General features: G+C 42.7%; 1 protein-coding gene and 1 long non-coding RNA gene across 3 annotated transcripts in view; one reads left to right on the top strand and one right to left on the bottom strand.

Annotated features, from left to right (window-relative positions):
- LOC311128616 (tyrosine-protein kinase Fes/Fps-like) overlaps positions 1 to 16,380 on the bottom strand; it is a 28,746-nt gene extending 12,366 nt beyond the window's left edge. Inside the window, exons 1-8 of one of the 2 annotated variants that reach the window (XM_084160797.1) lie at positions 16,183 to 16,380; positions 13,050 to 13,367; positions 11,535 to 11,708; positions 2,282 to 2,378; positions 1,830 to 2,013; positions 1,226 to 1,363; positions 818 to 937; positions 561 to 683 (exon numbers count right to left, since the gene is read on the bottom strand). In XM_084160797.1, coding sequence (XP_084016923.1) covers positions 561 to 683; positions 818 to 937; positions 1,226 to 1,363; positions 1,830 to 2,013; positions 2,282 to 2,378; positions 11,535 to 11,708; positions 13,050 to 13,274 — 1,061 coding nt within the window. In that variant the 5' untranslated portion in view covers positions 13,275 to 13,367; positions 16,183 to 16,380. The remainder of the gene's footprint in view (positions 1 to 560; positions 684 to 817; positions 938 to 1,225; positions 1,364 to 1,829; positions 2,014 to 2,281; positions 2,379 to 11,534; positions 11,709 to 13,049; positions 13,368 to 16,182) is intronic. The other variant, XM_084160798.1, reaches the window with a different exon arrangement.
- LOC311128632 lies at positions 16,331 to 21,453 on the top strand. The gene is made up of 3 exons (XR_014613216.1): positions 16,331 to 16,402; positions 17,409 to 17,469; positions 17,626 to 21,453. It is a non-coding gene; the product is annotated as an uncharacterized lncRNA (long non-coding RNA).
- Positions 21,454 to 22,597: the final 1,144 nt, after the last annotated feature.

The raw sequence follows: 22,597 nt of genomic DNA, 5'->3' as shown, positions 1-22,597 counted from the left end.
TCGTGTCAGTCAACACAGCTGCTCCATCTATGCACTAAGAGCTTATTAGTCACTTCTAATAACAATGGACAGGCATCTAAACCAAGACAAATGAGAGGACAAGCTTGAAAAGTCTCCTCATATCACCATGTTATATTCATAAGGCATAGTGAGTCTGTCCCCCAGAGAGCATCCAGCTTAGCCAGCCATAGCAGAGAGGAGAGGAGAGCAGACTAAACTACTCTGATAGGACAGACTGCCTGCAGATGAACACCACCATTGAGAGGAGATACACCAACACACTGCAAAGATATGACGCAGGGCAATGCCAAAATACATGACTCAATTTTTTTCAGTCAGTGTTGGTGAAGACAGTGGTTTGGTGCAGTCAGAGCCAACTTTATCCTGGTTCAGACCATAGAAATATAATTATTTCCTGTTTAGACCCAGGATAAATTACCATATTATCAGGTATAACAGCTGTAAGTACTATCTATTTACACTGTACCTGCGTAAGTAACTACCAAGTATGCTTACCCATGTGAAGTTGGACCTTCCTGTATATGTGGATATCACCTCACCTCTGACCCCGTTTGATGCCCTCTTCCTCTGCCTCCAGCTCCAACTCCAGCTGGTTGACTGAGGCCTGTTGGGAACTCACAGTACCAGCTAGAGATAGCAGCTCCTCTTCCACTGCAGTCAGCCTGGTAGAGGGTGAGAGACATGGGGAGAGATGAGGTGTAAGAGGGGAGATGAAGGGGTGACGAGAGAGGAAGTGAAGAGGAGGGAGGAGGGATGTTGAGATTGTGTGTGTGTGTGTGTGTGTGTGTAAACTAACCTGTGCTGGATACCCTCCACTGTGAGCTCATTTAGTTCCAGCTCTCCAGCCTTTAGCCGATCAGAGTCCTCCAGAAGACCAGAGTCAAACTCTACACACACCGGAACCTCCCCTACAGACCTGAACACACACACACACACGGTCAACCTTTCAGCCTCTTGACCGCACTAAGATCAGAACATTTACATTTTAGTCATTTATCAGATGCTCTTATCCAGAGCAACTTACAGTTAGCTACCTTAACATGAATGCACTAAGAGAGAGAACTGCATCTGACAGTCATAGCAAGCAATGTTTTCCTCAATAAGTAGCTGTCAGCAAAGTCAGTACTAGTAAGAAAAGACAAGTGCAAGTGTTAGTTCAAGAAAGTAGACAGTAGACAGGAGACAGAGGCTTGCAGCTGAATACCTGTTCTGTTGGATGAAGCTCTCGTACTCTCTGTGTGGCTCTATGGCCTTCAGAGCAGTAGACATCTCCTTGTGGACAGACACCACCTCCTGGTTGAGCATACTGGACATGTCATAGTACTCCTGCAGGATCTCCTTCCTGGGTTACAGGGCAAAAGTCTGTGGTCAGGGCAGTATTATTCAGCCCTGGTCTGGGGAACCAATGGGTCTGCAGGCTTTTTTCTAGCCCAGCACTAACATACCTGATTCATCTAATCAAAGGCTTGATGATCAGTTATTAAATAGGTATGTATAGTACTGGACTGCAACAAAAGCCTGCACACCCTGTGGGTCTCCAGGGCCAGTTTAGATTACATTATGTGGATTTGGACAACAGCCAGAAACTATTATATCAAACTTCCCATGAGTGCTTGAAATCTTATCTGAAGGGAAGGATATTAGGTGAGATACAAAACCATGCAGTGTAACGATGGGATGACCATAGAGTCAGTACTTCCCTACCGCGCTGGACACACACACACACAATATGATCTCATCACTGACTGAGAAGTCACTGGCTGAGAGTTGTGCTTTCCCCTCACACACACACACAGAGACACACTTACAGTACGAGTACCATCTCCTGCTGTAGGCTCTGTAGTGCCATGAGCAGGGCAGGTTGGGCCTGGCTGTAGTGGTGCTGATGGTACACCTGAGCTGCTCTGACTGACAGCACATACTCATTATGAAGCTCATGGAGCCTCAGAGTAGCCTTCACATAGCGCTCCCTCGCCCGCTCACGCTCTTTATCTAAACAAACATAAGACACGATATATCAGTAGAACACACATCTGTAGCATAGAAGTGGAAAAACAACACACATGACAAATAGTCACTACTAATATGATCAACTGTGTTAATTCGGTGAATCATTAGGACACCAGTTGTCTAAACAGAACTATCAGGAGGTAATGGTCATCTGTTGTCCAGCATGTAATCATTTCAGCCAGTCAGAGTGAGAGTGTATTTGTGCTGTTTGGAGAAATGAGACAGAGCCAGACAGACTGAGCCTCCCCACCTTTACTGGTCTCCTGGTACTTCCTCTTTGCCTGCACTGCATCCCTCACCAGCTGTCTGTAGCTGACCTTCAGCCTCTCCAGCTCCGTCTGGGTCACCTGACAAATGGAAAGGGTGTATTGGAGTTACTTCACCATCCAAACAAGGTGCATAAATTGAAGAACAAATGGGATGCGTAGAGAGATATTCAGCCACTCTCTGAGGACAATGAGAGTCCTCAAATACATTTCTACTCATCCTGTCACCTAACCACACAGCACGGTCATCAGAGAGGGAAAGGAGGGGATCACAAATGTACTTAAAAGGGGTGGAGGTGATACTGTACAAACAAGTGATACGGGTGTGGTTTGTTAAAAGCGGGAGTGCCTTCACAGTGCAGGCTTTTGTTTGAACCAGCTTTAACAGTTGAATCAGGTATATTAGTACTAGGCTGAAATAAAGCCAGCACACACTGTGGCCCTCCAGTAAACAGGATTTGCCACCTCTGAGACAAAACAGACAGATGAGAGAGAGAGGAGAAAGACCAGACAGGAAAGGCCCAACACCGCTCATCTCAGAGGTAGAAGTACACAGGAAGTGGTTGGTTACGTCAGAGAGGCCCTGGTAACAGAAACTGGTCTTCCTGCATTTCCTTACCCTTAACGTTTCCACTAAGCCACCATCTAAGGCAGTGGTCTCCAACCTTTTCTGAGTCAAGATCACTTTCGGAGTCAAAATGCAAGCATGTTTATTTTTTTTAACATGACTTTAAAAAACGTAGGCCTATGTAACATTAACCAATTAAAAACAGTTCTGTAGCAATGATGTTTGTGCAGTAGGCTATAGGCCCAATACATTATCAGTGCATATTGGCTATGCTTGAATTGCCCTGCCAATGATGTTCTTCTCAGATAATTTTGAAATGATATTTTAAAAATGTAGGTATATGATCACACTGGTAATAGATCATCTGTTGTATTCCTTGAGGCAGTGAGCTGAGTGAGCATAATAATGTTGTTGTTTTCTCCGCTGAGAAAGAGGACAGAGTCTTCCAGCTGATGGCAAAACTCAAGTCGCACTGCATTATTTCTGCCTCATGCACCAATTCATGTTGGTATTCCTATGACCAGAGAAAGTGAAATATTCCTCGATAAAAAAAAAAAGACAAGCCACTAACAATAACAACGCAAGCTTATCGAAACTTTGCTACACTCATTCATTGCAGCTGCAGTGCTGGTTGTAGCATGAGTGGAAGTAGGGAGAATGCGTATTTTATGGCTTATAAACGTGATGAACAAAGTGTTGACAGTGTTGAATAACAACTTAAACATGAACTTACTCATAAAAACAGCAGATCTTTGCTGTATTCATTGAGTCTTTCTAGTCATGGTTTTAATAAAAGTTTTTGAATCTCACAGGATCAACTTTTCTGTGACGATGACAGTGCACATAATTAGCTCTCTGCGTCCGCCGGGTAGGTGGAGTTCTATCTACAGACACATGAAATGGTTCAAAATGAGAACACTTTGCCTTCCCGGTGCTAGGGCTGCTGAATCAAGTGCACCTACTGCCAACAGCACGAAACAAATAAAAAAAATAGGAACGCAAGGCTTTATCGTAGTTTTATTTACAGAAATGTTTGGTGATCGACTAGGAATGCCTTGGAGATCAACCAGTCGATTGCGATCGACCACTGATCTAAGGTTAATTTTAACTATTTAAAAAATATAAATAATTTAGGGAATAGATCAGCTTTAATATTGCAGATAGATTGTGGCTTCCATCAATGTAATTGTCTGCATCATTTCAAATCCCCCATATTATTTATATATATATACACACTGCTCAAAAAAATAAAGGGAACACTTAAACAACACAATGTAACTCCAAGTCAATCACACTTCTGTGAAATCAAACTGTCCACTTAGGAAGCAACACTGATTGACAATAAATGTCACATGCTGTTGTGCAAATGGAATAGACAACAGGTGGAAATTATAGGCAATTAGCAAGACACCCCCAATAAAGAAGTGGTTCTGCAGATGGTGACCACAGACCACTTCTCAGTTCCTATGCTTCCTGGCTAATGTTTTGGTCACTTTTGAATGCTGGCAGTGCTTTCACTCTAGTGGTAGCATGAGACGGAGTCTACAACCCACACAAGTGGCTCAGGTAGTGCAGCTCATCCAGGATGGCACATCAATGCGAGCTGTGGCAAGAAGGTTTGCCGTGTCTGTCAGCATAGTGTCCAGAGCATGGAGGCGCTACCAGGAGACAGGCCAGTACATCAGGAGACGTGGAGGAGGCCATAGGAGGGCAACAACCCAGCAGCAGGACCGCTACCTCCGCCTTTGTGCAAGGAGGAGCAGGAAGAGCACTGCCAGAGCCCTGCAAAATGACCTCCAGCAGGCCACAAATGTGCATGTGTCTGCTCAAACGGTCAGAAACAGACTCCATGAGGGTGGTATGAGGGCCCGACATCCACAGGTGGGGGTTGTGCTTACAGCCCAACACCGTGCAGGACATTTGGCATTTGCCAGAGAACACCAAGATTGGCAAATTCGCCACTGGCGCCCTGTGCTCTTCACAGATGAAAGCAGGTTCACACTGAGCACATGTGACAGACGTGACAGAGTCTGGAGACGCCGTGGAGAACGTTCTGCTGCCTGCAACATCCTCCAGCATGACCGGTTTGGCGGTGGGTCAGTCATGGTGTGGGGTGGCATTTCTTTGGGGGGCCGCACAGCCCTCCATGTGCTCGCCAGAGGTAGCCTGACTGCCATTAGGTACCGAGATGAGATCCTCAGACCCCTTGTGAGACCATATGCTGGTGCGGTTGGCCCTGGGTTCCTCCTAATGCAAGACAATGCTAGACCTCATGTGGCTGGAGTGTGTCAGCAGTTCCTGCAAGAGGAAGGCATTGATGCTATGGACTGGCCCGCCCGTTCCCCAGACCTGAATCCAATTGAGCACATCTGGGACATCATGTCTCGCTCCAACCACCAACACCACGTTGCACCACAGACTGTCCAGGAGTTGGCGGATGCTTTAGTCCAGGTCTGGGAGGAGATCCCTCAGGAGGCCATCCGCCACCTCATCAGGAGCATGCCCAGGCGTTGTAGCGAGGTCATACAGGCACGTGGAGGCCACACACACTACTGAGCCTCATTTTGACTTGTTTTAAGGACATTACATCAAAGTTGGATCAGCCTGTAGTGTGGTTTTCCACTTTAATTTTGAGGGTGACTCCAAATCCAGACCTCCATGGGTTGATACATTTGATTTCCATTGATAATTTTTGTGTGATTGTGTTGTCAGCACATTTAAAGAATGTAAAGAATGTAAAGAAAAAAAGTATTTAATAAGATTATTTCATTCATTCAGATCTAGGATGTGTTTTTTAAGTGTTCCCTTTATTTTTTTGAGCAGTGTATATATATATATATATTACCAGTCAAAAGTTTGGACACACCTACTCATTCAAGGGTTTTTCTTTATTTGTTTCTATTTTCTACATTGTAGAATAATAGTGAAGATATCAAAACTATGAAATAACACATATGGAATAATGTAGTAATAAAGAAATAGTTAAACAAATCAAAATAATATATTTTATATTTGAGATTCTTCAAATAGCCACCCTTTGCCTTGATGACAGCTTTGCACACTCTTGGCATTCTCTCAACCAGCTTCACCTGGAATGCTTTTCCAACAGTCTTGAAGGAGTTCCCACATATGCTGAGCACTTGTTGGCTGCTTTGCCTTCACTCTGCGGTCCGATTCATACATCTCAATTGGGTTGAGGACGGGGGATTGTGGAGGCCAGGTCATCTGATGCAGCACTCCATCACTCTCCGTCTTGGTAAAATAGCCCTTACACAGCCTGGAGGAGGGTTGGGTCATTGTCCTGTTGAAAAACAAATGATAGTCCCACTAAGCCCAAACCAGATGGGATGGCGTATCGCTGCAGAATGCTGTGGTAGCAATGCTGGTTAAGTGTCACAGACAGTGTCACAAGCAAAGCACCCCCACACCATAACACCTCCTACTCCATGCATTATGGTGGGAAATACACAGGCAGAGATCATCCGTTCACCCACAACGCGTCTCACAAGGACACGGCGGTTGGAACCAAAAATCTCAAACTAATGTCCATTGCTCGTGTTTCTTGGCCCAAACAGGTCTCTTCTATTTATTGGATGTCCTTTAGTAGTGGGTTTTTTTGCAGCAATTTGACCATGGAGGCCTGATTCACACAGTCTCCTCCGAACAGCTGATGTTGAGATGTGTCTGTTACTTGAACTCTGTGAAGTGATGTTTATTTGGGCTGCAATTTCTGAGGCTGGTAACTCTAATGAACGTATCCTCTGCAGCAGAGGTAACTCCGGGTTACCAGTTGCCAGTTTCATCATAGCGCTTCATCATAGTGCTTCATGGTTTTTGCGACTGCACTTGAAGAAACGTTCAAAGTTCTTGAAATGTTCCGTATTGACTGACCTTCATGTCTTAAAGTAATGATGGACTGTCGTTTCTCTTTGCTTATTTGAGCTGTTCTTGCCTTAATATGGACTTGGTCTTTTACCAAATAGGGCTATCTTCTGTATACCACCTCTACCTTGTCACAACACAAATGATTGGCTCAAATGCATTAAGAAGGAAAGAAATTCCACAAATTAACTTTTAACAAGGCACACCTGTTAATTGAAATGCATTCCAGGTGACTACCTCATGAAGCTGGTTGAGAGAATGCCAAGAGTGTGCAAAGCAGTCATCAAGGCAAAGGGTGGCTACTTTGAAGAATCTAAAATCTAAATTATATTTAGATATGTTTAACACTTTTTTGGTTACTACATGATTCCATATGTGTTATTTCATAGTTTTGATGTCTTCACTATTATTCTACAATGTAGAAAATAGTACAAATAAAGAAAAACCCTTGAATGAGTAGGTGTGTCCACACTTTTGACTGGTAGTGTATATATATATATATATTGTAAATATATTTTCCTTTATTATTTCCCCTAACCCTACCATCCCTCCCCTAATTGGAGTAAACTAATGAACAACAATTAGGTTTCTACATACTATATACAATTTACAGACACAGTATATTTTACAATAGTAATCTTTCATTTGTTTTTAGTCCCATCCTTCAACTCCACTCAATCCCTCCCATCTATCTCTGAAAACCATCCAGTTTTGATTTCTATTAGCCATATATTTTTCAACTGTGCTGTGATGTTTCACAAAAGGTTTAATTATACAGTGCATTCGGAAAGTATTCAGACCCCTTGACTTTTCCCACATTTTGTTATGTTACAGCCTTATTCTAAAATTGATGAAATTGTTTTTTACCCTCATCAATCTACACATAATACCCCATAATGACAAAGCAAAAACATGTAAATGTGATATTTCAGTTTATCTTCAGCAAAACTGTCTAAAAACCTAAGTATTCAGACCCTTTACTCAGTACTTTGTTATAGCACCTTTGGCAGCGATTACAGCATCGAGTCTTCTTAGGTATGACGCTACAAGCTTGGCACACCTGTATTTGGGGAGTTTCTCCCATTCTTCTCTGCAGATCCTCTCAAGCTCTGTCAGGTTGGATGGGGAGCGTTGCTGCACAGCTATTTTCAGGTCTCTCCAGAGATGTTCGATGGGGTTCAAGTCCGGGCTCTGGCTGGGCCACTCAAGGACATTCAGAGACTTGTCCCGAAGCCACTCCTGCGTTGTCTTGGCTGTTTGCCTTGGGTCGATGTCCTGTTGGAAGGTGAACCTTCAGCCCTGTCTGAGGTCCTGAGCGCTCTGGAGCAGGTTTTCACCAAGTATCTCTCTGTACTTTTCTCCGTTCATCTTTCCCCCGATCCTGACTAGTTTCCCAGTCCCTGCCGCTGAAAAACATCCCTACAGCATGAAGCTGCCACCACCATGCTTCACCGTAGGGATGGTGTCAGGCCAAAGAGTTCAATCTTGGTTTCATCAGACCAGAGAATCTTGTTACTCATGGTCTGAGAGTCTTTAGGTGCCTTTTGTCAAACTCCAAGCGGGCTGTCATGTGTCTTTTACTGAGGAGTGGCTTCCGTCTGGCCACTCTACCATAAAGGCCTGATTGGTGGAGTACTGCAGAGATGGTTGTCCTTCTGGAAGGTTCACCCATCTCCACAGACGAACTCTGGAGCTCTGTCAGAGTGACCATTGGGTTCTTGGTCACCTCCCTGACCAAGGCCCTTCTCCCCCGATTGCTCAGTTTGGCTGGGCGGCCAGCTCTAGGAAGAGTCTTGGTGGTTCCAAACTTCTTCCATTTCAGAATGATGGAGGCCACTGTGTTCTTGGGGACCTTCAATGCTGCAGAAATGTTTTGGTACCCTTCCTAAGATCTGTGCCTCGATACAATCCTGTCTCGGAGCTCTACGGACAATTCCTTCAACCTCATGGCTTGGTTTCTGCTCTGACATGCACTGCCAACTGTGGGACCTTATATAGACAGGTGTGTGCCTTTCCAAATCATGTCCAATCAATTGAATTTACCACAGGTGGACGCCAATCAAGTTGTAGAAACATCTCAAGGATGATCAATGGAAACAGGATGCACCTGAGCTCAATTTTGAGTCTCATTGCAAAGGGTCTGAATACTGATGTAAATAAGGCATCTGTTTTTGCTTTGTCATTATGGGGTATTGTGTGTAGATTGATGAGGAAATGTTTTTATTTAATTCATTTTAGAATAAGGCTGTAACGTAACAAAATGTGGAAAAAGGGAAGGGGTCTGAATACTTTCCAAATGCACTGTATCTTGCAAAGTGCTGAGGATGTCTGCATTAGGCCGGTGACCTGTTTGTAATGCACTGTACAGGGTACTAAGGCAAAACCTGACCCAGGAAATGTACAAACTGCAACCCATAAACCCAACAATTCATTCAAGATTAACACATCATTTGCGCGCCGTAATAGGGTAATGATAGAAACCATGGAAAGGGCAAAAACTATTGTCATATTAAAGTCCCCGATGGCTTTTGCTCATCAAAATGCATTTACTATGCAAGAAAAATTCTCAATTAGACAACAATGGCCAAACTCAGTTACAGCCCATTGGCTTTAATTTCAACTGAGTGCTGTCTGTTAATGAAGTTGCATTAACTGTGCAGCTCTGTATCTCAAAGAGGAGCGCCTGCTGCATATCCACACTGATGAAAAGGGAACACATTAAATTCACACATTTGTGGTTATTTTAACCATTTCAAGCCCAGAGTTTAAAACAGCTTTCTTTGCAACCTATGCCAGTTCCTGTTTGACAAGACCAGAGGCTAAAGGCTCTACATACAGTGGGGAGAACAAGTATTTGATACACTGCCGATTTTGCAGGTTTTCCTACTTACAAAGCATGTAGAGGTCTTTAATTTTTATCATAGGTAGACGGAATCTAAAACAAAAATCCAGAAAATCACATTGTATGATTTTTAAGTAATTAATTAGCATTTTATTGCATGACATAAGTATTTGATCACCTACCAACCAGTAAGAATTCCGGCTCTCACAGACCTGTTAGTTTTTCATTAAGAAGCCCTCCTGTTCTCCACTCATTACCTGTATTAACTGCACCTGTTTGAACTCGTTACCTGTATAAAAGACACCTGTCCACACACTCAATCAAACAGACTCCAACCTCTCCACAATGGCCAAGACCAGAGAGCTGTGTAAGGACATCAGGGATAAAATTGTAGACCTGCACAAGGCTGGGATGGGCTACAGGACAATAGGCAAGCAGCTTGGTGAGAAGGCAACAACTGTTGAAGTTCAAGATGACGGTCAATCACCCTCGGTCTGGGGCTCCATGCAAGATCTCACCTCGTGGGGCATTAATGATCATGAGGAAGGTGAGGGATCAGCCCAGAACTACACGGCAGGAGCTGGTCAATGACCTGAAGAGAGCTGGGACCACAGTCTCAAAGAAAACCATTAGTAACACACTACGCCGTCATGGATTAAAATCCTGCAGCGCACGCAAGGTCCCCCTGCTCAAGCCAGCGCATGTCCAGGCCCGTCTGAAGTTTGCCAATGACCATCTGGATGATCCAGAGGAGGAATGGGAGAAGGTCATGTGGTCTGATGAGACAAAAATATAGCTTTTTGGTCTAAACTCCACTCGCCATGTTTGGAGGAAGAAGAAGGATGAGTACAACCCCAAGAACACCATCCCAACCGTGAAGCATGGAGGTGGAAACATCATTCTTTGGGGATGCTTTTCTGCAAAGGGGACAGGACGACTGCACCGTATTGAGGGGAGGATGGATGGGGCCATGTACCGCGAGATCTTGGCCAACAACCTCCTTCCCTCAGTAAGAGCATTGAAGATGGGTCGTGGCTGGGTCTTCCAGCATGACAACGACCCGAAACACACAGCCAGGGAAACTAAGGAGTGGCTCCGTAAGAAGCATCTCAAGGTCCTGGAGTGGCCTAGCCAGTCTCCAGACCTGAACCCAATAGAAAATCTTTGGAGGGAGCTGAAAGTCCGTATTGCCCAGCGACAGCCCCGAAACCTGAAGGATCTGGAGAAGGTCTGTATGGAGGAGTGGGCCAAAATCCCTGCTGCAGTGTGTGCAAACCTGGTCAAGACCTACAGGAAACGTATGATCTCTGTAATTGCAAACATAGGTTTCTGTACCAAATATTAAGTTCTGCTTTTCTGATGTATCAAATACTTATGTCATGCAATAAAATGCAAATTAATTACTTAAAAATCATACAATGTGATTATCTGGATTTTTGTTTTAGATTCCGTCTCTCACAGTTGAAGTGTACCTATGATAAAAATTACAGACCTCTACACGCTTTGTAAGTAGCAAAACCTGCAAAATCGGCAGTGTATCAAATACTTGTTCTCCCCACTGTAGATATGTAAACTGTCTCTAAAATAGAGTGGTAACCAAAGAAACCATCTTAACACATTAACAAACAAACCAGATACAGTATGAGCTATGAACAAGACTGAGAAATAGCACCACTCTCAGTAAATGTGGGTGATTATTTTCAACACTGTAGGCTACTGCATATTTCTCAACACAAGCATATAGCTTAAAGCCAGTATGTGAAAGTGGAAGCTACTTCACATTTTGAAAGCAAACTGACAAGGTGTTTAGCGGAGGACTACAAAGTGCCTGGTAATATTTATCAGGGCAAATTTAGTTTTACAGAGTGATATGTTCATCTGTTTGTGTGTGTGTACGTGCAGTCGTGTGTGTGTGTGTGTTTGTGTGTGTGTGTGTGTGTCTGACCCTGCTGAGCTCCTGGCTGAGCTGGCTCCACTGCTCTGCATAAGTCTTCCTGAGCTGCTGCTTGTCTCTGATCAGCAGGGTCAGTTTGCTGAGGGGCCCAACCTGCAGGTCCTCAGACTGCCGCCGCATCACACGACTCAAACTCTCCGTCTGAGACACCAGCACACCCCACGACTGAAAGAGGGAGGAGGGCAGAGAGAGAGAGAAAGAGACAGAGAGAGACAGAATGAATAAAGAGAATACTCTGCGTATCGCTATCTACTGGCCCTAATCAATCATCAATACTGTTTGAAAGGTCAAGACCACTTTGCAGCTGGGGGTGGATGTAGTCTAATGTCCAAACCAGTGAGCTTGCTAAAACCCACTGATATAGTGTAGGGGTCATTCCATTTGATTTCAATCACTTTTTGACCGCACTCCTTTTGATTTGAATGAAACTTCCCATTCATATTTGCCTATGGTAGAAGTAAGTGGTCAGAAAGGGACTTTTTGGACCGGAATGCCAAAACATTTAGGAGATAGAGGTGCTCAAAGTTGACCCATTTTGCCTACCCCGCCCGACCATGAGACATACTGTACATGTCTTAATCACTGGAAAAGATAAACGGTTGAGTTTGACATCATTTAAAAACAGGGTTGTCAAACAAAACATTTCCTTTTTTTATCCTTTAACGTCAATTACCTACAAACAAGTAAACTACGATTTTTTTGGTTTTGGCTTATGTTGTAGCTTAGACCCTATTTTACATAATCTGAGATGTTTATATTGTCGGTTGAGACACAGTATACTTTTGAATACAGGGTGGGTGTAATTTCAATCATAGAAATAGAATTCATAGAACGGACATATCCCAGACCACTGCAATTTAGCCGGTACATCATTGAAATATAATCATTTTTACTTCCAATTACTACCACAAAGATGGCCACCCACCGTCAAATGTCAACTTAAATAGGAATGCCTATTATATTATCTATATTTCAATATGTTTCCTATGGAAGATTGACAGTATAATTTAAAACAACTGTCACCCACCCTATCCTCAAGAGCATGCTGTGTATCAACCGATGGCAGGCACAATACAAACACCTCAGATGATGTAAAATAGGGTCTAAGCTACAACATATGCGAAAATTTTAAAAAATCGGAGTTTACGTGTTTTTAATAATTTATATTAAAAGGTTACAAAAAGTACCATTGTTATTAAAAATAATGTTTTTTCAAGAACATATAAAATAATGACAACCCTGTTTGTATGCTTTTAAATGATATCAAACCCAACCTTTTATATTTTCCAGTGATGAAGACATGGATTTCTCATGGTAGGGTGGGGTATGCAAAGTGGGTCAACATTGAGCACTTCTACCTCCTAAATGTTTTGGCATTCAGGTCCAAAAAGTTACTTTCGGACCACTTCTATGATGAGCAAATATTTATAGAAGGTTTCATTCAAATCAAAAGAGGCGCGGGCAATGTTATTTTTACTTAATCAAATGGAAGGACCCGTAGAGTACCTGGTTGAGCTGGCTGATGTAGTCCAGTCCTCCCCCAGGCTGGGGCCCCTCCAGTTTCTCAACCATGGCAGCCATCTGGTGCAGCTGAACAGAGAACTCCCGGTCACTCTTGGACCGCTGGCTCATCCACTTCTTCATCACCTCCATCAGACGCAGCTCCGAGTCCTGCAGCCGCATCAGGGCCGTGTGGGCCTGGGGACACCACAGGTCCTCTCCAAACCCCATCAGATCTGCACCCAGAGCAGTGGGAACCCAGTCAAACTGTAGACTGTAGATACTGGGGTGGATGTGGGAGAATGAACCACACACGTGATCTGGCTGATAAGGTGCAGGAAGATTAAAAGAAAAACTGAATGAGAATGCATGGGATTTATCCTCTCAGTCTCATGCTCTTCATTGACTACAGCTCAACACCATAGCACCCTCAAAGCTCATCACTAAGCTAAGGACCCTGGGACTAAACACCTCCCTCTGCAACTGGATCCTGGACTTCCTGACGGGCCGCCCCCCAGGTGGTAAGGGTAGGTAACAACACATCTGCCACGCTGATCCTCAACACGTGGGCCCCTCAGGGGTGCGTGCTCAGTCCCCTCCTGTACTCCCTGTTCACCCATGACTGCATGGCCAGGCATGACTCCAACACCATCATTAAGTTTGCCGACGACACAATAGTGGTAGGCCTGATCACCGATAACGATGAGACAGCCTTTAGGGAGGAGGTCAGAGACCTGGCCGTGTGGTGCCAGGATAACAACCTCTCCCTCAATGTGATCAAGACAGATGATTGTGGACTACGAAAAAAAAAAAAGAGGACTGAGCACACCCCCATTCTCATCGATGGGGCTGTAGTGGAACAGGTTGAGAGCTTCAAGTTCTTTGGTGTCCATATCACCAACAAACTATCATGGTCCAAACACACCAAGACAGTTGTGAAGAGGGCACGACAAAGCCTATTCCCCCTCAGGAGACTGAAAAGATTTGGCATGGGTCCTCAGATCCTCAAAAAGTTCTACAGCTGCACCATCGAGAGCATCCTGACTGGTTGCATCACTGCCTGGTATGGCAACTGCTCAGCCTCCGACCGCAAGGCACTACAGAGGGTAGTGCGTACGGCCCAGTACATCACTGGGGCCAAGCTTCCTGCCATCCAGGGCCTCTATACCAGGCGGTGTCAGAGGGTGGCCCTAAAAATTTACACTGCTGCTACTATCTGTTTATTATCTATGCATAGTCACTTGAACTCTACCCACATGTACATATTACCTCAATTACCTCGACTAACCTGTGCCCCCGCACATTTACTCTGTACCGGTACCCCCTGTATATAGCCTTCCTACTGCTCTTTCATTATTTGTTATTTTTTAGTTAACACTTATTTTTCTTAAAACTGCATTGTTGGTTAAGGGCTTGTAAGTAAGCATGTCACTGTAAGGTCTACAACGGTGCATGTGTTTGATACAATTTGATTTGATTTGATTAGACTCTGGACTTTGGGTGTACTTTCTTTACTGGACTGTAGTCAGGTGAATTAGTTAAACTTAGTGAGGCAAGAGGAAAGGGGTTTAAATAATTCCAAGACTACACAACTGATTATTAAAACAAGTTGTAGTTGTGTAACTCTAAGCAAATGTGGCATGTGGAGGGTTTCACTTCCCAGTGATTTATTTTCAAGGGGGAAAACAGTTAGGCAGCACTTCCTCTTGATATACAGAACAGCTGACAAGTGTGACACGGTTCTAAACTGTTTATTGGTTTTAGGGTACGTAATTTTACTAAGTGAATTATTACACTATTACAGAGAAGAACGGTAAAATAAGTTGGATTTGAGGCTTAATATAGTGCAGCCTACTGTGGAACTCTGGCATCATCCATAACCACTCTCCTTTGCCAAGATAATCCATCCACTTGACAGGTGTGGCATATCAAGAAGCTGATTAAGAACATGATCATGACACAAGTGCCCTTTGTGCCAGGGACAAAAAAGGCCACTCTAAAATGTGCAGATGTCTTAAGTTGAGGGAGCGTGCAATTGGCATGCTGACTGCAGGAATGTCCACAGAGCTGTTGCCAGAGAACTGAATGTTCATTTATCTACCATAAGCCGCCTCCACCGTCATTATTGACAATTTGACAGTAAGTCCAACCGGTCTCACAACTGCAGACCACTTGTATGACGTCGTGTGGGTGAGCGGTTTGCTGATGTCAACGTTGTAAACAAAGTGCCCTATGGTGGGGATGGAGTTATGATATGGGCAGGCATAAGCTATGAACAACAAACACAATTGCATTTTATCGATGGCAATTTGAATGCACAGAGATACCGTGACGAGATCCTGAGGCCCATTGTCATGCTATTCATCCGCTGCCATCACCTCATGTTTCAGCATGATAATGTATGTCACCATGTCGCAAGGATCTGTACACATTTCTTGGAAACTGAAAATGTCCCAGTTCTTCCATGGCATGCACACTCACCAGACATGTCACCAATTGAGCATGTTCAGTATGCTCTGGAGCGACGTGTATGTGTTCCAGTTCCCGCCAATATCCAGCAACTTCGCACAGCCGTTGAAGAGGAGTGAGACAACATTCCACAGGCCACAATCAACAGTCTGATCAACTCTATGTGAAGATGTGTCCCACTGCATGAGACAAATGATGGTCACACCAGATACTGACTGGTTTTCTAATCCACGCCCCTACTTTTTTTTTTGTAAAGGTATCTGTGACCAAGAGAGGCATATCTGTATTCCCAGTCATGTGAAATCCATAGATTTGGGCCTAATTTATTTATTTTAATTGACTGATTTCCTTATATTACCTTTGAAATTGTTGCATGTTGCGTTTGTATATTTGTTCTGTGTACATACAACAGGGATGAGGAATGTGTTGACGAAACCTACACCTGAACATGTAAAACCGCCCTGCTGATGAGTTTACCCTGATCGAAATTCGATCACACAAAATCCTTTGTCTAACTTCATAGGGAGATGTGCATGTGTAGTTAGCTATTAAGTCCGATACAAATTGTATCATTATCAATACCCCATGTAGGCTATCATTACGAGTTCAATAATAGTATACTGTAGTGTAGCCGACTATGAGCCTACGTCGTCTGAAAGAATATTCTCACCTCAGGTTATTGCAAGCAGTCCACTCCGACGTTGCAAGTATTTATAGCATTTGTAGGCTATGACGATTCTTATCGAGGAGGCATTAATTGTGCGGACAGGAACTGTTACAGTGAGGTAGTATTTATATCACTGGTCAGGCACCGCGACCAAACTCACATCAGGAAAAATCTGAAAGCAGGAAGCCAGCGCTGTCCTACCACAGCGGGACTGACTGGGGAGGTGAGTGACTGCGTCCTCTTCGGGACGGATGGCTTGGTACAGCCCTGGTTTTAATGTCTATGGGTACAGCACGGTACAAGAACATAGCAGCTCATTAACTGGGTGGATAAACGGGACAATAATTGCAAGTAAGCAGGTGACTGTAAATTGGAACACAGCATTAGCTTGAACAGCGGTTGTCCTACTTGCGCTAGTGACATTCTCATGATCCAAAATTATACTTTCTGAAAATACTCTAGAACACCTGCCTACAGCACAATGAAATATAAAAGTATGAGATGTACATGCATAAGAATGCACCATAAATATAAATGAAAGGACTTGTTAATGACGTCAATAGAGTAATACCCATAAAACCTAGCGGGCAAACAGGGAAATGGTTCCAATCGTTTTCCTCATTGGGGATTTTCGAAACACTTAAAATAAGGGCTGTGTTTCGTGTAGGCGTGATGTTTTGATAACCGTGTAAATCTCTCTAGGAAAATGTGACATTGCTGACAGGCTAGGGCCCATGTTCACAAAGTACTGATTTTAGGATACGTTTTGCCTTAGTACAATTACATTGACAAAGGGGAGGTTATCTTAGATCACTCTCCCTACTCTGAGACGCTTTGTGGATATGGGCCCTGGAAGAAAGCTGTTGCCCAATACCTTGCACAGCAGTCGTTTCATCACATGACCCTAGAGCAGGGGTAGGCAACCCTGTTCCTGGAGTGCCGCACACCAGAGTTGCTTTAAGTTCGCTGGAACGTTTGCGACGTTGCGGAACGGTTTGTACTGAACGCAAGGTTTTCCCAAAACAGTTTCGAACAGACTTTGAGATACGTTTGTGCCGTTCAGTGGGTGTTTTTAATCCAACCCCTCCCTGTTTTTCAACTGGTCGTTCAGTACAGCGCCCTTCAACTGAATGTTCAATTAGGTTTTTATGTGCTGAACACAGCCCTGATCAACTGGCCTAATTGATCAGTTCAGTGATTGCCTAAATTCAACACACCTTGTCTTCCAGGTGAAAAGATGAAGTGCCTGCGGACACTCCAGGACCTGGGTTGCCTACCCCTGCCCTAGAGGTATTAATCAATGCTTATGAACTGAATATTGTATGTGAATTTCCATATATCAGTGACACTAACAAAAGGGTTAAATTGTTCAGCAACATGTGCAGTAAATGCTAACATGGCTTTGGTGATAAAAGGTACATAATGCATTTGTCATCTCCTTATCAGCCCACTGCATGCTGTGACATGGGCCTGGATGGGGACATCTTCAAGCTGCCTGACTGAAAACTGTGGCCTTCAATGGTACCGGAAGCAAGGGCTTTACCTGGGAGTAGAGCAACAGTCTCTCTCTCCATTCTGTCAACATGTATTCTATGTAAATTCATACAAACTGCTATGGACGCAATCACTGACTTATATTCACTTTGTCTACTTGTCCCATTCTTCAATCTTGTCTGGGATATATATTTTAGTTGACATGCCTGTGTGATGTATCTGATATACATTAATAAAAATGTATTCAGCCTGGAAATGAGACTTGCATTTACTTTAGACCTTTTGAATAATAAGCTCCAAGTGTTGTCTGTGTTGAAGTTACCACAGAAGTTAGTAAAAGTGAGTGTGAAGACCAACTTGACAAACATGCTATGAAACAAAACTTTATTGCATTTGGTCATCCCCAAAATGTGGCCTTTTGAAAGCCTTGATAGTTGCATCCTTCTACAGGGAACTGTCTTTACTCCACCTCCCAGGTCAGTTGTAACAGGGCTTGGGGTGAAATGTTACAGTTTGAAAAATGCATAAATCAGGACATGCAAATAAATATTTAAAGCCTTTATTGAGAACGACATTGCCATGTTTAACATTTTATGCAGCAGAAATAAAATACAAATCATAAAATGTTTATTATTTCTACGTTCCATTAACTGACCCTTGACAACTAAACAACAACATCTGGACTAAACAATTGAATGTTTGTGGTGTCCCTTATGGAAAAAACTAATGAATTCCACATGTGAACGTGTGAAATCACATGTGAAGCAATGTGATAACATGAAACTACATGTGACAACGTGAGCACATGTTAAATAAATGTGACATGGGGATGCGAAATTTCAACATGTGATACCATGAAACTACATGTGACATTTCATGTGTGAAATCATGTGTTTTTGGAACACTTCACATGAGATATTGAAGGGATTTGATTATCTGACACAGGTTGCCCCGGTGGGAGAAGTTTGCCTCAGGTAAAAAGTGATTGCATTCATTTTGGAACCGGGCTTCCTCCCGGGCGTGAGCCAGGTTCCCCGTTCCAAGCCCACGCCGAAGTCTGTTCAAAACAAAAGTGATGTAGATTAAGCACGTGGATGTTCTCAAGACATTTGTTTTACCAGTTAGTCAGGACGTCACGTGATGGTCCCAAACCATCGCAAACAATTATAAGTAAAGTAATGTTATGGTGGTTTTAAAGTAAGTGGTAAGCTGTTCATCTAAAACATAACCCCACCTGGGATTTGAACTCACAACCTCTTGATTTGAGGTGTGCTGATCGTTCTGCTGAGCAATAATGTCTGTAGCATTTCCCTACACATTCATTGCCTATAATACATCTATGTACTTGGCAAATGTGCCATCTGCACTGCTATTTTAGTTATCAGTTAATCTGACTATTCTCTCATCATTGATTTAATTGACTTATTTCAGCAATTTTAGGGTTTCTGTATAGTTGTCTAATGTTGGTGGGGCATATTATTCAGTTTCAATATTACTCCTGAATCACTACGATAAATACAATATCATAGTTTTTCTTGAGTGTATATTTAACAAAGCTGAGATTTACTTTGTAGTCCAAAGTGCAGGCATACAGGTGTGGTGGCGTAGCAGAAATATCATAATGCCGTGAACCAAGAGGTTTTGAGTTCAAATCCCAGATGACACATTGAATAATAATGACTGTATAAATAAACATACACAACATAGTCAAATATGTAAGATGAAAACACTTTGTTAAAAGCACTGTGTGTGTATCATAAACACATTTTTCACATGTGAAATGTCACATGAACTGTTCTAAAAACACATGAATTCACATGTGAAATGTCACATGAAGTGTTCCAAAAATACGTTTTTTTTGCGTGTGTGTGTGGACTTTTAACTATACTTGTGGGGACCAAAAGTCCCCACAAGAATAGTAAATGAACAATTTGACCAACTGGGGACATTTTGTTAGTCAAATGCTATTTCTAGGGGGTTTAGGATTAAGGTTAGAATTAGTGTTAGAATTAGGTTTAGGGTTAAGGTTAGGTTTTCAGTTTAAGGTTAGGGAAAATAGGATTTTGAATGGGACTGAATTGTGTGTCCCCACAAGGTTAGTTGTACAAGACTGTGTGTGTGTATGTGAGCGGTGTGTGAGTGAATGTTGGACATGTTCACTCAATCAGAGTCACAGTTGTGACAGTGGTATGGTAGTCCTGGGGTACAGGCTTGGTGGGCCCATCATTTGCATTCCCAGTACCCAGACCTCCTTAGGCTTGTTCCAACTAACCCTGACCCTTGCAGCCATTAGCTATCTTCAAATATAGCTACAACTTCAAACTTTAGCATTGCTAACTCACATCAAATATGTCTACACACACTGGTTATAAACCAGATATAAGTTTGGTGAATCTAACCACATAGCAGGTGATGCCAACGCAAAAACAAATTTGGTTACTTTCTTAGCTCAAAATCAGATTTTTGTCAACTGTTTCGGCAGGGAAGAATGCGGCCGCCTTTACTGAGACAGAGTGCTCCATGTTCCTGCTGATCGAAAGCCTCAACCTGGATGCAGAAAAATGTCCTGCCTTGTAGTATGGTTGCATCCATCTCCACCAGGCTCCAAGAAATCAGATGACAAACATGCAGATTAACTAAATAAAATGTTACAATTTATATTTTTGACAACTTTTACTTCACTACATCCCTAAAGAAAATGTTGTACTTTTTACTCCATACATTTTCCCTGACACCCAAAACTTCTTGTTACACTTTGAATGCTTAGCAGGACAGGAAAATTGTCCAATTCACACACTAATCCAGAGAACATCCCTGGTCAGCTCTACTGCACAAATGCTTCGTTTGTAAATGATGTCTGAGTTTTAGAGTGTGCCCCTAGCTATCTGTAAATAAAAAAAACAAGAAAATGGTGCCTTCTGGTATGCTTAATATAAGGAATTTTAAATGATTTATACTTTTACTTTTGATACTTAAGTATATTTGAGCAATTACATTTACTTTTGATACTTAAGTATATTTAAACCCAAATACTTTTAGACTTTTACTCAAGTAGTATTTTACTAGTTGACTTTCACTTTTACTTGAGTCAATTTCTATTAAGGTATTTTTACTTTTACTCAAGTATGAAAATTGGGTACTTTTTCCACCACTTGTGTGCATTCACATATTTCTGTATCTATTTGTGTGCATTTATTTCTTAATTTAATTATAATTACGGTAGGTTTGGTCCTCCACAGTAGTGTCATAAGTGCTTAGACACCGAAATGTTAGGGTTTTCACCAATGGTTTTCACAGCTAAGCACCAAAGCCAATTCTTGTATTTCTCCGTTTTCAATGTACCTGTGCAGTAGCGCCGAGACCCCTAGAAGTAGTTCTTCCTGAAGTCGTGTAAAGACCAGACGACGTATACTTTGGCGAACCTTGGGGCAACTTGTGCATGTGATCTGCGGGAACCATTCCTTTGCAAAAAGCAGTCAAACATCCAGAAGGGTGGAGGCAAGGTTGGGGGAGTATTAGGGGTTAACAGTGTGGTTAATGTTAAGGTTAGGTTTAAAATCATATTTTATGACTGTACCTGTGCCAGCTAGTGACCACTCTGCAGAGCTGCCTCCAGAAAAAGATTAATGACGAAAAACGCTAACCTGCTCCTCTTAAGGGGAAAGTAATCCAGAAATAACTGAAAGTACGTTACTGAGTTTGGGTAGCGTTAGCCAAAAGTTCCGTTACTGATTACAAATTTGGACAAGTAACTTGTAACTGTAACGGATTACATTTAGAAGGTAACCTACCCAACCAAAAGGCCACATACCGTAGCTCTTTTGGTGCGATACACAGTATTGCTGATGTAAGAAACAGGTTATACTTTTCTTTTCATCTACCACAATGGTACAACTCCTGTAGGGCTATTTGACTCTATTGAACTGCCATTGTATTCTCTTGGAGCACAGTACTCAGGTGAAATAAAGTACTCTGCTCAATTGAATCTAGCTGGACACACGATATTGATGATTGTCATACAGGTATCAATCACAATATAGATTTTTGTAATACAGTTATCCATCAATCACATAGAAAAGCACATGACAAATCCTGAAGTTTGCATAGATCTTTATTTTTCATAGAATCTATCAATTAAATAAAAAGGACAAATTTAACAAGAGCAAAAAAAATCTTTAAATTACAAGAAAATTACACTGCACCATATATATAGTACAAAAATAGGCCTTATTTTAGAGTTATGCCCAATCTTAAGGTAGTTATTATTTTACATTATTCATAGGTCACTGTTTCTGTTAGGTACTGTATGTAGCCCCAGGCCAAAGACTTCATGAGGAGAGGTGTGGAGAGGTGGACAGAGCTGCATGGGCCGTGTCCAGAGCTCTGTTTAACCCCCATGAGAGTGTTTCTTCTGTAGTTGTAACACACACACACACACACACACACACACACACACACACACACACACACACACACACACACACACACACACACACACACACACACACACACACACACACACACACACACACACACACACACACACACACACACACACACACACACACACACAGCCTCATTCAGCCCTTTAGTGTATGGGGATGGGATACATTCTCAATCTGCTCCCTCCACATCCAACGCTGTATCTCAGCATACAGAATGTCTCTGCTCCACCACTGTTACCCAGCAGGGGGTGGAGAGGGAAAGGTCTCTCTGCATTAAAAAGCAGGAATAACAGAAAGAGCTAAAAAATGACAAATTCATCTTATTTATGAATCAATGCATATAGAAAACCTCAGATTGCGTCATCTCCCCATCTCAGGCTCAGCAATCTGGAGCAGAACTGTACTGAACACAACTTAAATTTCCCCATCTTTGGTAATGCCAGAAACTCTGCTGCAGTCAGCTGTAGTATTGAGGCTGC

Source organism: Coregonus lavaretus (genome assembly GCF_964263955.1).
Source record: "Coregonus lavaretus genome assembly, chromosome: 4".
In the NCBI taxonomy this organism is placed as follows: Eukaryota; Metazoa; Chordata; class Actinopteri; order Salmoniformes; family Salmonidae; genus Coregonus; species Coregonus lavaretus.
This window is presented reverse-complemented; position numbering and strand designations above follow the sequence as displayed.